The following is a 15,879-nucleotide window of genomic DNA, read 5'->3' as shown; positions in this document are numbered from 1 at the left end:
GCTGTGGCTCAAGTGGTAGAGCGCTAGCCTTGAGCTGAAGAGCTGAGGGACAATGCCTAGGCCCAGAGTTCAGGCCCCACAGCCGGACCCCCCACCCAAAAAAAAAAAGGTAGGAAAAGCTGTGGGTTAATTAAATATTATGTCAGGCAGAGATATTTTTGTCATTTAAAAATAACTCTGAGTATCTTTAACATAATTTTTTTCTCTTAACCAGGATTCTCATATATGAAGTTTATTCAAAGTAGCTTGTTTATATATTTATTTACTTTAAACATTATATTGATAAATTTTTTCATGTCTTCTTTTCCCTTCCTTTCTTCCTGCCTATCTCCGTCCCTTTTCCCTTCCCTACTTACTTCCATTCTTCCCTTTTTCCCTCTTCTTTATTTTCTTTCTCTCCTTCAGAAAGTCCAGGAAATCTTAACTCAGCTTCTTGATGGAGGAGGCAAAGAGACCACTGGAGATGATAGGATTGATGGACAAAGCCAAAGCAATGGATGGACTTTCCTAATTTTTTTCTTTTTTAAAAAAAGAATGAGAAAAGAGACATAATGGCAGCCGATATTAAACTTACCAAATTTGGAATTAGATTCCCTAGCAGGTATGAATTATGTTTCTTAACCAATAATGTGGTAACAGAATTCCAGTGTTACAGTGCAGTGTAACAGAAAACAGCTTGGGGTATGTGTGTGGACACAAACTTGCCTTTGTGCAGGAAATGAGCTGTTTTGTTGTTCTAGGGTTTAGCAGTTAGAGATGGCATGAGAGTCCAAATCAGCTGAGATTGCCCTCACTGGGTGTGAGGGGAGGTAAGGAGGGTTCTGCCTTTCTCGCGGCTCTTGGAGCCCAGTGGGACAGTCACACTGAACAGATTCTGCAGTCTTCTCACTCGTGCGATTGCAGTGGCCGGGTGTGACTGCGGACATCCCACATTTAGATTTGGCAGTAAAAATCTTGCAAAGAGTTCCAAGAAGTTTGAGCTACAAATACCTAAAAATAATAGATTGATGATTTTCTTTGTTTCCCGCAACAATTTCTTTTATAAATACTCCATCTACGCTTTAGGTTGTATTTGTCCTTACTGAAATAAAAGTGATAAATCTAGTCGGAATCAGCTGTTATTGCAAGCTATCATGCTTAAGCTATGTTGACAGCATTTGTACTGATGCTACCTTTTCCATCAAAATTTGCCTGTGGAACAAATACAGTTGTTAATTTAAAATGTCAGTTCTTGAGATATACTGTATGAAGCTATTGTCAGCTTCTCTATTTCAAAATGCAATCAGCATATAACTATATTAATATTAGGAAATATTTGTTTTTTAAAATATATTGATGTACGATAAAGATGATCTGACTTGTGAATGCATATGCGTGTGTGGTCACTTTTTATAATGTGAAATGGATAATGAATTTACACAAAATAAACATAGGTTCATGAGATACCTGGGTTTGTGAAAAACATTTAAAAGACCTCCCTGCATTTTATTCTATAGTTAGAGAGTTAGGCTACTCCTTTTATGTCAGCTAACAATTATTCAGAGAATAGTTACTTAGTGAGAGTTTTCTATGCCATTTTCTTCCCCTCGGCCTCTTTGGAACCCTCCGTCATTCACAGTATCCTCATTAGAGGACAGCCAGGTAAGTTGTTACAGATTCAGTAGTTGGGAGAAGCTTAACCATCGCGCTTAGAGGAATTCCACACGTGTCTGGCTTAGAGGAATTCCACACGTGTCTGGATTTTAACTATTTAAGCTCTGTTTTCTACTAGAATCAGTAATGTGGAATTTAATGTAGTTGTGGCTGGGAATTCTGTGGTGCACAGTAGGACACCAAAGCTGCATTTCTCTCCAGTCCTTTGATTTGCAATCAGCATTGACTGTTACTGTTAAATAAAGCAGTCTCAGTTTGATTGTTAAATAATACATTTTGCACAGTTACAAGCTTTATGTTCTTACTATGCATGTGGGAAAGGGTAGAGTGATTTGATAGAGAATAATCACCATGAATTACAAAGTTCAACAGTATAGGACAGCCAGTTGCTTAAGTATTAAATTTTCAATGACCACAGTTAATCAAAATTACTTTCAGATTTTTTTCACAAACATGGTAACTTATAAAATGTTTAAAGTAGTTGTTAAAATTATACTCATAAGGACAGATAAATAGGAAATGAAAAATAAATTGGTGACCCATAGATCTCCACTTACAGCAGAAATTTAATACACTCATTTAATGTTGTGTTAATCTGGACACAGTGTTAGCTGGACACAGGGCGAACTCTTCCTCTCCAGCCCAGTGCCAACACCTGCCTTGCAGTGTCCAGCACCTCCTGCACTGAGAGCTTATATATATCTGAGTCACAGGAATGTCTGTCCATCACCCTGCACCGAAACTTTAGGTTAGGTATGTTTACATTTAGATAGCAACAGACAAAAATGCAGGTAGGCATTTAGCCAATACAGTCTCGTAGGTACCTTTATCCAAGAATCTATGGATTAACTCCTAAATACTCTTGTTTCTGAGACAGAAGATGACTAGCTCCTAAGAATGCCTGGCAAAGGGGACAAGAGGGGCACGTCACTATTTCCCTTTCATCTTAAACTTTCCCTTTCATCTTAGACAAAGTCCTGCTTGGTCTGTTTAACCACAGCAGGGAACCATTTTTATTAGCATATAATAGTTGTGCACCGAAATTCCAGTGTTGGTTGCATATATGCTTACAATGTTCCTTGATCAAACCCATCCTTCCTACCAAATGTCCTTTCCTTCTGCCTCCCATCCCCCTTTCAGTAACAATTCCAATAGGTTTCTTTGTTTTCTTTATCCATATTTAAAATATTCCTCCCCTATACTGAGTGACTGGATGCACCATGGCAAATGTGCATCATTGAGCCTGAGTCTTTAATCAGGACTGATTATAGCAATTTTCTCCCAGTCCTGATCAGCAAGATGTAATTCCATAATAGATTGAAGTAAAACACAAGATGTAATTCTAGACTGAATGTGAACCCTTAGTTGCACCAAGGCGGGGGAGCATGACTTGGGGAGAATGTTCACATCTCCCCCAAAGGCTTTATCCTGAAATATTCTGACCTGCAGTTCTTGTAGTCCAGGTATATGCACAGCAGAGAAAGGCAAAGATTCTCCCCAGCTAGGCTTCAGTTAATGAAGGCTCCTAGGAACAAGCTAAAGTTGCTGAGCAGACTGCACAAATATCTATAAATACACATCAATAAAATGCTTGTGTACTCTGAAGATAGCCCAAACGAGCTGGACATGGGCCGCAAGTTCTCCCTCCACAACCCAGTGCCAACACCTGCCTTGCAGGGTTCAGCACCTCCTCTCCCCCCACCCCCTGCTCCCCCACTGAGCGCTCAAGAGCGCACATCTGAGTTAAAGGAGAGTCGGGTTCACCACCCTGCCCAGAAACAGGAGCATCCTGGAGTTCTCCTCATAGATCATGAAGTGAAATGGCCGGTCCACCTTGATGATGGGCGGCATGGAATATGCCATGATTTCTGACAGCGTTCCTGCCACTGCCTCTGTGCCTTTCTCATCCACCTCAATCACTGATTGCTGTAAGACCTAGGAAAGGAGACGATGGGAAGGTCATTTGTGTGGAGTGAAAAGAGGTAATTGACAATTCTGCACAGTGGCCCCACCTACCTGGCCATGTTCCTAGGTTTTAGGTGCAGGACCCATCTTGAGAGTATGCCAGGGACTGCCTCAGAAACCTAAAACAGTCCTAGGAGGCTGCAGAGACCCAGTGAAATGGGGTATGTGGAGTATACTGTGCATCAGGCTGGGGCTGGGACTCTGGCTAGCAGAGTTCTAATAAATATGTATGGAGCATATGCTTTGTGCTGTGCTCAATAAATAAGTTTTCTGGGTCCCCTCGAAGGTGTGTGGTGCTGCCTTGGTCTGAGTCCTCTGAGTTTTCTTCTTTCAGGCAGGATTTGGGCGGGGACAGGCAGTGAGTGGTTTGTCTTTCAAGGCAGCAAACCCTGATGCTGCCCTGAGGCCTGCCCTGAGGCTGGCCTGAGTGCCAGCGCCCTGGTTCTCCTTCCCGAGTCTGCTTGTTATGCAGACTCCAGTTGTCTATTTGGAAGGTACAGGAATCTGATGTGATGTGGATGATGTACCTTTGCGATGAGTCTGAGAGATGAGAATACCAGCATGTGATACCTGGGAATTCTCTCATTTCCTGGGTAAGGGTTTATTTCCCAGAACTATCAGGGAGACAAGTGAATGGCTTCAGTCTGGAGCTCAGGGGGATCCTCTGTCAGCCAGCAGCACCTCGCTTCTGGTTCCCAGGGGCTCAGCAGAGGCTGTCTGCAGCAGGTTTACAGACTTGTCCCGTTGGATTGCTTCACCTTCCCTGGATGGTGCAGGCCAAGTCTACGCTAGTGAGTCCTACTTAAATTGGTACCGTTATGCTAACTAGTTTCCAGCAATGCACAAAACTACAGAGACAATAGACAGTCCCCTCAGAACTGACTTGACATGAGCTACCCCCAAGATTAATCATGACCTGCCTTTACCCTGATCACCAGAAGTAAAGTCAAAAGACTCAAAACATAGGCCATCATCCCAGCTCAAGAGTCCCATCGCACAAGGTACACGTGTGGAAATCAGTTAACCTTGTTAGTAGTAGTTTTAGAGCTCGAAGTAGGACAGTGAAGGAGATGAGTTGGGTAGCAGATACCACTTAATATATTTTTTCAAGGCAGCCATGTGGATTGGGCAGCATTATGAAGAAGCTAGTGGGAGTCAGAGACAGATTCTCTGAAGCCAGGGAAGTAGTCTGCAGAGGTGTTGGAAAAAGGAGATCTAGGAGGGATGAGTATGGGTCTGGTCATGTCTGCAGGGCTCTTCTTGAGCCTTTCAACCTACATGGTGATGATGAATTGGTAAGCCAGTTCATTGCAGGGGTAAATGTTTTGGGCATCGGGTGAGAAGAGGGAGAGACTGCCCTGAAGAGTGGTTTAGAAACATGGCTTGGAATTCTCAAAACACCCAACTTGGGTGGGTGCTATTTCAGATAGTTGGGATTTAATTACTACAACTAGACATCTTATGAAAATTAAATGATTTGCAAAATATCTGTTGGTTTCGGTGGCATTTATGCTTAGGATTGGGCCCTGGTGCAGACCCTGACTTGCCTTGGACACTTGAAGATTTCTGGCTGTCGCTGAGAGTTCACCGAGGTCAGCTGAGGACGAAAAGATTCTTCTGACTCCCATCTGCTTAAGCAGCTCATGCATCTCATACTTCTGGTCCAGCTTGAACTTGGGAAAGAAAACCTCCATTTTCCTGGGGTTCAAGGACAGAGGACGTGAAACGTAGGCAAAGCCACAGTCTCTCAACACCAAAAAGGACACATTTTCTTTCCTTCCTTCCTCTGAGATTATTTCCATTCTGGAGTCTCCTTTAGTGGGCTGGGGACAGTTTCCTACCTCCATCTCATAGGAAATACTTGCGGCTTTATAAAGCATTATTACAGCAGCCTGTGTGACCCAGCTCCAGTCTCATTCCATGAATTGTAGACTTTGGAGCTAAGAGTGCCACTCTTTATTTTCTCCTTGTTTGAAAAACTAACTCAATAGCTGCTCCCTGCATCCCTACAGCCTGGAGGACGCCCTTCCCAGACCCAGGGCTTGCCTGCTCAGTCCCCAGGAGAAGCCTGGGGTCCTGGGGAAGGACAAGCATGGGGATCCATGGGACTTGTACCTCTCTCATCTGTAACCAGCAAGGCTCTGAAGTCACCTATTTTCTATTTTGGAATTCTCTCAAAATACGATGTTTGGAAGGATGAATTCTGTGTCTCAAAAATAAAACATGGAAACTAATTGATAACAAAATGAATCTTTAAGAAGTCCCAATTTCATATTCTGTAAAATATAGCCAAAGATGGCAAGAACAGTTGTATAGGGTGGTTCAGAAGAGCAATGCACGCATGCTAAGTTCATAGAACAAAGCCTGGCATGTAGTCCGCCCTTCACAAATAGGAATTGGCTCCTACCCAGTCATGGGAATCTCGTACTGTCTCACTGCATGGTTGGGCCAGGCAGTCAGAATGGACTATTAACTGGGGACATGATGTCCTGAAGATGAACTTATTCATTAAACAAATATTTGTGAGGCCTTATGTATGAGGGCCTTTGCTAGTTGCTAAACATTTGGAGAAAAATAACAGATAAAACCAACAGCAGGGCCTTTAGTTGAACGGGAGCCTGTGGCTAGGTTCAAGTTGGCAGGATTCAGAATGTACAGCCTTCCTTACACTCCAAGAAGTGGACTCCTTTCTTAGACAAGCACCTGAGTGTCGGCTGGGCGTCTGGCTCTCACACAGATACCCCCTACCTGGCTGCTTCACACCTGAAACTGGCACCACTCTCATGCTCCTAACTCCCAGATTCATAGCGCCAGCCTGGACCTCGGCTGGACTCTAATCGGCATGTCTACTTGGATGTGTAGCAGATATTTCTGATGCAGATTTAAGACTAAACTCTTCAAAACTTATACCTCAGACCTGTTCTTTCCCACGTTCTTCCCCCCAAATGGCAAATCCATCCTTCCTATTGCTGAGGCCAAAATTTTACAATCACCTTTGATGAGGACGGCTCACTCTCCCCCCCTCTCCCCACCCTTCGCCTCACTGTGCCCAGTCAGTGAGAAATTCTGCCAACCTCCCTTGTACACCCAGACTCCACTTCTACCACCGCCCCATATCTAAGCCATGGTCTTGCTTCCCAGCAGCCTCCTGACCTCTACCCAACTGGCCTCCTTGCTGTTATTTGCCTCCTCCAGTGTCTATTCTCAACACAGGAACTTGTGGGACTCTTTGGTCACATCATGGTGCACCTCTGCTCAGAACCTTCGAGCAGAGCCCAAGTCCTGGCTGGGGAAGGGAAGGCCCAGGGGTGGAGCTGACCTCTCTGACCTCCTCGCCAATAGCTGTGTCCACACTGGCCACTTTGCTCCTCAGACCCACCCCACACTTGGTCCTAGAACCTTCTCACCTCTGCCTTCAACACCCCTCTCCCAGATAGATGCTCCTGACCACTCCTTAGTGAGCCCCCCAACCTCTGCCAGCACCCCATGCTCTCTTCCTGGCCTTGTCCTGGTTGTCTGCCTTCACTAAAAGAGGGCAGTGGGGGCTTCTGCTGACTCGCTCACTGCTGCATTCCCAGCATGTGTAGATAGGGCTGAAGGAGTAAGTACTTGCTCAGTGAATGAACCAGCCAGGCACCACAGCTGATGCGGGGATGGACTGGAGATAGCACCAGTGCTGGCCCTGCCCCCGGGAGCTCGGCGCTCACTGCGATGGTGGGAGATGGCATAGGATGGGATTGTGGAGAGGCTCAGATGGGGAGCTTAGCCTGAGTCGGTGTCAGTGTGGGCAAGGCTCATGCATACCTGGTTTTCATGTTCTGGAGCCACGTCTCCACCAGGTCTGAGCTGAGGTAGTCCTCCAGCGCCAGGTGATCCCCTGTTTTCTCCATGAGGATGACCAGCATGGAGGCGTTACCTCGGTAGGGCAGCTTGAGCACGTGACAGCGAAAATTCTTATCAAAAGTGGAGGCAAACTCGCCCGCCTGGTACATCATGGGCACCTTAATTGACGTGTACTTGTCCAGGTGGAAAGCATCATTTTCGGTGAAGGCAGGATCGAATGGGGCCAGCCACTTCCCTGAACAAGCCAGTAGAGAGCCATGTAGCAAACAGCCTCCATGAACAGCACGAGTCCCGCACCAGCCACAGGGCAGGGAGCTCTGTTCCCCTTTGCCCCAGCCAGGAAAAGCACATTGGCTTGGACCCTGGCTCAGGTCAAAGGAATTTCCCCAGATAACAAAATGCAGGTCTACCCGTAATCCTCGTGGGGATCACACACCAAGGTGCCAGGACACGTGTCCTGATGGCTTATTCACCACCATCAGGACCTGAACCACTCATTCCCATTTCCTGATGGTTGACCTAGGCCTGGAGAAGATGGCCCCATCCACGTGAGAGTCCCTCGCTGTCATTCTGACATGAGCCCTTGCACACACACACACCCCACCACCACCACCACTATCGCTACCGCCACCTCCACTACCACACAGGGAAGACCACCCACGGGTGGGCAGATGACCCACACAGAGCATTGTCTGGATGTCTGCAAAGTGGCTCCCCACCACAAGCTTTCCTGGTGCTAGATCTCTGCTTGTGTCCTGTTCGGCAGAGCTGGAGCCCTGGGGCCTGGAGGGGAGCATTGGATTGTACCATTTGTGTTGTGACCATGTACCCCGTCCCCCCCCCCCCCCCGTCCTTCACAGCAGCCTGTGTTCTACCTGCTGTGCTGGTGATCAAGAAAATCAATTGTTCAGATAGATGTGGTGTCTAGCACATCCCAAGGGCAGTTGAGTACTTCACATTCATTAGATCACACGGCCTTATAGCAAGAGCAAGTGCATATACTTCCTTAAAAATCCAAGGAGATTTTTGGCCCTTGCTCCAGGTTCACAGAGACTGAAGAAGCAAAATTGCAATCCTCAGTCTTTCAGATAAAAAAAAAAATTTAAATCAAAAGACTATGTGGGCCGGGCACTGGTGGCTCATGCCTGTAATCCTAGCTACTTAGGAGGCTGAGATCTGAGATCATGGTTCAAAGCTATCCTGGGTGGAAAAGTCCATGAGACTCTTATCTCTAATTAGTAACCAAAAAGCTAGAAGTGTAGTTGTGTCTCAAGTGGTAGAGCGCCAGCCTTGAGCAAAAAACCCCAAAAAACAAAAAGAAACAAAAAAAAAACTAGGGGAAAGTGCCCAAACCCTGAGTTCAAGTTCCACATTTGGTACAGCTCCCCCCCCCCCCCCCCCCCGCCCATATACACAAATAACCTTACACTTCTGCTGCTTCTCCCAAATATCAGAAGAGAACTGGGTGGGGTTGGTATGGCAATTCTAAGGAGCACAATTCTAAGGAGAGGAGGGCTGGGGGTCTCAGAGTATGCTGGCCCGAGCAAGGAAAAAAGAAGAGAGAGTGACAGAATTGTATGGCTTTGGGGAAACAGAACAGTATCGAAGTACCTTTGAATAAGATGTAATCCACCAGAATTAATTTTGTTTCAGGCTTAATCTGGTCAAAGAGCTCGGGAACTTTCCCGTGGGTCTGTTTGTTGATGTGATGGTTCATCAGTCCCCTGGCCTGGGATGCATTTCGGAAATCTGTAGGCACACACTCGGTATCGAAGTACGCTTTGGATAAATTGAGGAAGGTCTCTCTGACCTCAAAATCCTTGTGAATGAAGGCCAGGCTGCCTTGGTGGAGGCTCAGCTCCTGGTTCCTGGACAGGGTCTCCCGGAGCCTCTTAAAGAGAGTGGGCAGGGTGAGGGGCTCCATCTGGCTGAAGGCCTGCAGGCAGAGCCCTCTCTCCACCTGGGCTCGGGTTTCCCCTTGGGCCCCCAGCATCAGGCTGGCCAGGGCCACTGCCGCCCCGAATGGCGAGAAGATCACATTGCTGTCGTGCCTCAGGGACAGCTTGCGCAGCAGGCCCAACCCGAAGTCTGTGGTCGCTTTGGAGAGTTGCTGCAGGCCGGCCCTCAGCCAGGCCTCCTCGCCAGCTTCGCCAGCTTCGTGGTCACTGAGGGGAGCCTGCCACGCCCCCCAGGTCTGGTTCCCAGAAGCCTGGAACTCCACAGCCTCCAGACCTGCCGGGTCCTCTGGCAGATGGGGGCTGAGGGCCAAGCTGGGCGCTGGCCACACTTCTGCCAGGAGGATGGGGAGCAGAAGGCTGGAAATCCCCTGCATGTGGCCAGCTCCGGAGACCAAGGACTGCTTCCCTTTGGTGGTGAGTCTTCCTGGGCAGAAGAGACCGCAGAGCTGTCTTAAGGTCACCCTCATGCCATGTACACATTGCCTTAGGGACCAACCTCCTTTCTGAGGGGACCCCAAGAGTTTGCATCAGGCAGAAACCCTCCAGAGCCAACAGGACTAATCCCGTTCCCCTCCCCTGCTCAGCGCTCGGGCAGCTCACGATCCCTGACTCCTTTTCCTCCATCATCATCATCATCATCATCATCATCATCATCATCATCATCATCATCATCACCATCATCATCATTTTGGGCCATTTTGGGGCTTGAACTCAGGACCTGGCTCGTTTGCTTAAGTAGAAGTCCTCATTAATGACATGGAGGGAATATCTAGCTATGTCCTAGAATTCTAAGTAGAAGTCGGACCTCCAGTGTAGTGGTATTAGAAGTAGGGCCTTGAAGCAGTTTTCATGTTTAGAGGAGACATGAGGGTGTGAACTTATACTAAAAGGAAAAGACCAGAGCCTTCCTCTGTCCCCTCCAAACCAGAAAATGGGTCCTCACCATGCCCCAACCATGCTGGCACCTGACCTGGGACCTCCAAAATGGTGAAAGGCTGCTGTGAATGCCTGAGACCTCCAGACTCATGTTTTTGTCACAGCAGCCCAAGGACAATTGCGCGACCATGTTCAGTTCTCCTTTGTAAATTAGGCCAATAGTGGCACACTTCTGAATTCAGAGCTACCTGCCTCTCTCGGTGTCACAGAAGTCACACCAGCACACTGGCTGAACCTTCCCCTTCCCAGGTGCTTAATTCTGACGCCACCATTCCTGCGAGTGCCATCTTCAGTGTATGGAGTGGGACTGCCGTCACACCCTGTAGTCTCTGCGCTTGCCTACTGAATGATCCCCACCCCCTGTCCTCTAGGCCTCTGCCAGTAAACACACACCCAGCATTCCTTGGACTAAGGTGTCTCCCATGCTGCCCTGTGCGGCTACCCCAGCTTGTGTACCTCTGGCCTCTGGGCTGGAAGCAGAGGTAGAGTGCATGCCAAGTCTGGTCTCTGTCGTTTATTACGGGGTGCTGCCCACCCTGCCCCCAGCCTCAGCTTGGGTTTAGGATTGAGACTGGACTGTCTGGCAAATCCTCCCCCCCCCCCCCGCACCTGGGAGTCCACCCAGAGGTGTCTCCCTCCCTCCCAGCCAGACAGGAAAGGGTCCTGCCACCCACCACCTCTTACCCGCACAGTGACTCCAGAGCTGGAAGATCATTCAGACCAGAGACGAAAGTGTGAGTTCAGAAGCCCAAAGCCTCCAGCAAATATTTGCTATTCCAAAGTGTGATTCCCTTCACACGGTTACTGATTAACACTCTGTGGGGAAGTGATGGCGTTTCTGGAAAACCAGAGAAGAAGGAGGAGGCTTCCAGGCTCCCCCAGTTCTCCTCACCCCACCCCAGCAGGACCCGCTCTGCTTCCCTGAGGTGCTTCCTCAGGTGAGCCGCCCCATGTGGCTCTCGGCTTAGGACAAGTGGCAAGGGAGAAGAAACTGCTTCCCCCGCAGCGGCTTCTCAGCCACCAATCGGCGCTGGGCACTGGGTGGGGCTCCTGGGGTGCTTGAGACCTCGTTTCCCATCTCACGCAACTGTCTATCCAATGGGGGGACAGGCAGCAGATCTCAGGTGACAAAGTAAAGCCTTGCAGACCAGAGCGTAGCTTCCCAGCATGCGCACTCACTGCTCAAGGGCTTAGTGTCTAAGTGGTGAGATCCTTTAGCACACAATTTTTCAGACCAATTGTGAGTGTGTGTGTGTGTGTGTGTGTGTGTGTGTGTGTGTGTGTGTGTGAACTCAGGACCTGGGCACTGTCTCTTAGCATTTTCACTTAAGGCTGGCACTCTCCCACTTGAGCCACAGCTCTATCCCTGGCTTTTTGGTGATTGCGATAAGAGACTCACAGACTTCCCTGCCCTGGCTGTTTTCCAACTTCAGATCTCAGTCTCCAGAGTAGCTAGGACTACAGGTGTGATCCACAGCATTCAGACTCCCTTTCTTATAAAACTCTTGTCCTATGTCCCTTATTACCTTGGAAGGTAAATGTAATATTACCTACCACAAACTTTACAAAGAACAATGCCATACTAGAAGAAAACGGAGAAAAAGCAATGCATATTTGGACATGACATATCTAGGTGCCCCTGTGTGATGATGTGGTCATCATGCAAAGGTTTGATCTGCTTGCTGTACAATGGAAGCCAGTCAGGGCAGAGGTCATCTGGTGATAGGAGGAGAACTTGACTAACACACGCTAGCTGATTGGAAGACGGCAGACTGTCACTGTCAAGGACACTCTGTCAGAGGCTGCCTGAGGGGCGACTTGTGTGGGGCATGGGTGGTGCACTGGGGATGGCACTTGCATGCAGGTGGCGGTCCTTCTGGGACACATCTGGTTTTAGTCATTGGTCACAAGATGTTTCTCACTTCTGCAAGTCTCAAGAGAAATGGTGATTCCGTTTGGCAGAGGTCTGGCTGGGTGAGTTGCCAGCTATTCTGCCCATGTGCAGTTGCTCACATATTGCACAATGGACAGGCAGGAGGGATGGCTACCAGGAGCACAGGCAAGGGTCAGGTGCAGTTAAGCCTAGGAAGTCTGGCCCTTTAATGGAGATATTGATGGGTTTGGGGGGTTATTTTGCATTATGTATGTTTTTATTTCATCTGGTTTTAGTGTTTTGAGACAGTCTAACGATGCATCCTTCAATCTCAACAATCAAACTCAGCAATCAGCTTCAAACTTCAATCAAACTCAACTTCAACCTCAAGAAAACGAAATGCCTCCACCAGAAAGAATGACATTGCCCCATTTGTTAGGAAATGGAAAGACTTGGAAAAAATTATATTAAGTGAAGTAAGCCAGGCCCAAAGAAACATAGGTCCCATGGTTTCTCTTATTTGCAATAACTAGTATAAGTCGAAGACAAGAAGAAAAAGTCAAAGGCTTTGTACATATAACCATATAAGATGATATTAAGTGAAGTGAACCCCAAGATAAGGACACAACTTGTTTTTTCTTTCTTGCTATTGTTTTTAATGTCTCTAAAATGTACTATGTGATTTTTTTTGTTTCTCTTGTATGTTCTTCCCCCACGTTATAACCCCTGTTTTCACTGTATTTGATGTCGATGTCCTGCATCTTGTATATACATTTTTCTAATTTGGGGAGGGGAAGGGAAATAACAAAATGCTGAAACAAGGATACAGGATGACCCATGGTAACAAGGAGATGTACAAGACACTATGTAGAAAATGAACTTTACAACTTGGGGCGAGGGAGTTGGGGAGGTGGGGAGGGAAGGGATGGTAGGGGAAAAACAAAGGAGGGGGTAACAATGCTCGATAGGAAATGTACTCACTACCTTGCTCATGTAACTGTAAGCCCTCTGTACACTATTTTTACAATAAAAAACAAAACAAAGAAAATGAAATGCAACTTCAAGCTCAGCAGTCCTCTTACCTCAGCCAAGGGAATGCAGGGATCCCAGGTAAGAAACACCTGCCTGACATAACACGTGGCATATTTTGTTTTCTATTCAGATGATCTCCACTTGAACCAAATATCTTAAAAAAATATTTTCAGATAGAGTATTGTGTTTTTGCTTGCAGTTGGCCTTGGACCTCAATCCTTCTACTTAATGCTGCCTTTGCAGCTAGAATAACACATCTGCCATTATGACATCTGCCATTACACCTCACATATTAATTGAGATGGGATCTATGCCCAGTCTGGCCTTGAACCAAGTGTTGTGTTTCCTAAGCTCTAGTATAATAGCAGATTTTCAACTGCAAATTCGGTTCTCTTACCTGGGAAGGAGGCAAGCTGCTCAGAACGACATTTCTGGGGAGCAAGGAGGAAGGCAGGAAAGTGGGCACAGGGACACAGAGAGAGGAAGAAAAAGATGGTTTTCCTATGGGGTTTTATGATCTGGGGATATAGGGAGCCATCAAAAGTTTTGGTGTAGAAGGACAGGCAAAATCAGAGCTGACTCTGGTTCTATTATTTGTTTTCAAAGCTCCCTGACATAGATGGAAAATAATTTGCTTTAAGAAAAAAACTACTGGGGTTCAATGCAGGGCCTGGGAACTGTCCCTTAGCTTTTTCACTCAAAGCTGGTGCTCTTCCACTTAAACCACAGCTCCATGTCTGGCCTTTTGGTGCTTAATTGGAAATGAGAGTCTCAAGGATTTGTATGCCAAGGCTGCCTTTGAACCATGATCCTCAGATCTTAGTCTCCTAAGCAGCCAAGATTACAGGTGTGAGCCTGTAATTGTGAGAAATCACTTCTAGGTTGGAAGTGGGGGCCTGGCTGGAAAGAAAAGGGGGAGCAATATGACATAGATACACCCTTCCCCAGAGTCATGGGTAGCCCTGAGCAGTGAGAACCCCCATCCCCACAGCCCAGCTCTGCCTGCTCATGCAGCAGCTCCAGCTCCACTACAGCTCTGGCAGAATCTGTCTCATGAGTCTGGGCAGCCTTCTGTGTTGTTCTAACACGTGGTTGCCTTCAGCAGGTCTCTGTGGTTAAATACTCCCTGGATCTCCACCCTCCAGCACCCCACAGCTGGCTGTGACAGCACAAGCACAAGGGAGCCCCAAGGTGGTGCTGCAGAGCTGGCTCTGGAGATTCATTGCACGGAGGCCCCGCTGGGGTTAAGTGAGCTTCCCTAACAGGCTCCCCGTCTAACAGTTAAAACAGGATTCCAGAAAACGATACCCGTCCAACCCAGATGCCTGTAATAGTGATGTGAAATCCCTAAATGTCGCTCCTTGTTTTTGGTGGTTAAAAAATCCCCGAATGGAAGCAAGAAAGACTACAACATTTTTCCAAAAAGAGCAGAGGTATTTCATGCGCCGGTTGTTCCAGGCTCTGGACTTGACACTTGACTATCAGCGATCATGTCTACACGGCAGGGAGCTTTCACAAGGAAAAGGCAGCATGAAAGCTTCCTTTTCCTCTTAGGATGGAAACATGACTCCACCCTGAGTTGCTTTTGACAGGCAGGCATCAGAAGCTGCTCTGAAGTTTCTTTCCTGTTGATTAAGTTCATTTTTTGTTCCTGTTCTCAACATCACTTAATTTTTCCCCCTGGTTTCTTCTTCCTGTATTTCTTTCTGATAGGGAAAACATATATATTTATTCTATATTTTTTCCTTTGTGTGTGTGTGTGTGTGTGTGTGTGTGTGCGCACACACACACACGCTCTTGGTGTAGAAGGAGCTTGAACTCAGGACCCTTTCACTCTTGCTTAGCTTTGTTTTTTGTTTTTTACACTTAAGGCTGGTCCTCTACCACTTAAACCACAGCTCCACTTCCAGCTTTTTATTGGTGAGTGGGGAATAAGAGTCTTTTTATTATATCTTCCCAGGCTGGCTTCAAACTATGAGCCTCAGATCTCAGTAGCTACCATTACAGGGGTGAACCACCCATAGCCAGCTCCCCTGTATTTTAGCTAGTTGTTATTTGTGCATATGAAGGTTATTTTTTCTAACATTAAGTCTGTATCCTGATATTCTAATGAATTGAGTTTATGTTGTCATTAATTTGCATGTTGGTAGGTATCTGTAGGTATATTATCATGTCATCTAAAAATAACTTTTTCCTCAATTCTGACGTTCCTCTTTTGTGTAAATATGTTGTCTAAAATAAATAACCCCAATACAATACTTAGTGGAAATATATTTGTTTAGTGTTTTCTTATTTAAGTGAGATACTGATTTTGGGACTCAGGTGTGTGTGTGTGTGTGTGTGTGTGTGTGTGTATTAGGAAGGTATAAATGTACATATTAGAAAGGTATTCAATTTTTTTTCATATGCATGCTATCTATCTATCTATCTGTCTATCTATCCATCTCTATATCATGTATATTATGACTTATGATCTAGTTATTTTTGTGTATGTGTCTTATTTGGCCTGAACAGGAAGGTGAAACCTCTTCCTCCTGCAATGCCTTTCTTGCGCCCTCTACTGACAAAGCCTCATATCACTGCCAAACGGTGAAGCCAAAACAGTTGACAAGCCACCCC

The 15,879-nt window shown here is 46.7% G+C and overlaps 2 protein-coding genes across 3 annotated transcripts in view; one reads left to right on the top strand and one right to left on the bottom strand.

Annotated features, from left to right (window-relative positions):
- The window catches only part of Ppp4r4 (protein phosphatase 4 regulatory subunit 4), a 75,667-nt gene extending 74,298 nt beyond the window's left edge, over positions 1–1,369 (top strand). The window contains exon 25 of the mRNA XM_042692638.1: positions 406–1,369. Within this exon, the coding sequence (XP_042548572.1) occupies positions 406–424 (19 nt within the window). The 3' untranslated portion in view covers positions 425–1,369. The remainder of the gene's footprint in view (positions 1–405) is intronic.
- A 538-nt stretch (positions 1,370–1,907) lies between these two features.
- Serpina10 (serpin family A member 10) lies at positions 1,908–11,093 on the bottom strand. Of its 2 annotated transcripts, none has more exons than XM_042692719.1 (5): positions 11,040–11,093; positions 9,073–9,839; positions 7,423–7,696; positions 5,166–5,316; positions 1,908–3,588 (listed from the first exon to the last, which is right to left on the bottom strand). In XM_042692719.1, exons 2-5 carry the CDS (start codon positions 9,791–9,793, stop codon positions 3,397–3,399), a joined length of 1,338 nt encoding a protein of 445 aa, XP_042548653.1. In that variant the 5' UTR covers positions 9,794–9,839; positions 11,040–11,093; the 3' UTR covers positions 1,908–3,396. The 2 variants fall into 2 exon arrangements, with proteins under 2 accessions (XP_042548653.1, XP_042548652.1); XM_042692718.1 differs by having other exon boundaries at positions 9,073–9,843; positions 11,040–11,082.
- Positions 11,094–15,879: the final 4,786 nt, after the last annotated feature.

This window comes from Dipodomys spectabilis, unplaced genomic scaffold (genome assembly GCF_019054845.1).
Source record: "Dipodomys spectabilis isolate Male_0828 unplaced genomic scaffold, ASM1905484v1 ptg000157l, whole genome shotgun sequence".
In the NCBI taxonomy this organism is placed as follows: domain Eukaryota; kingdom Metazoa; phylum Chordata; class Mammalia; order Rodentia; family Heteromyidae; genus Dipodomys; species Dipodomys spectabilis.
Note: the sequence above shows the minus strand (reverse complement) of the source record. Positions and strands in the feature narration are given on the sequence as shown.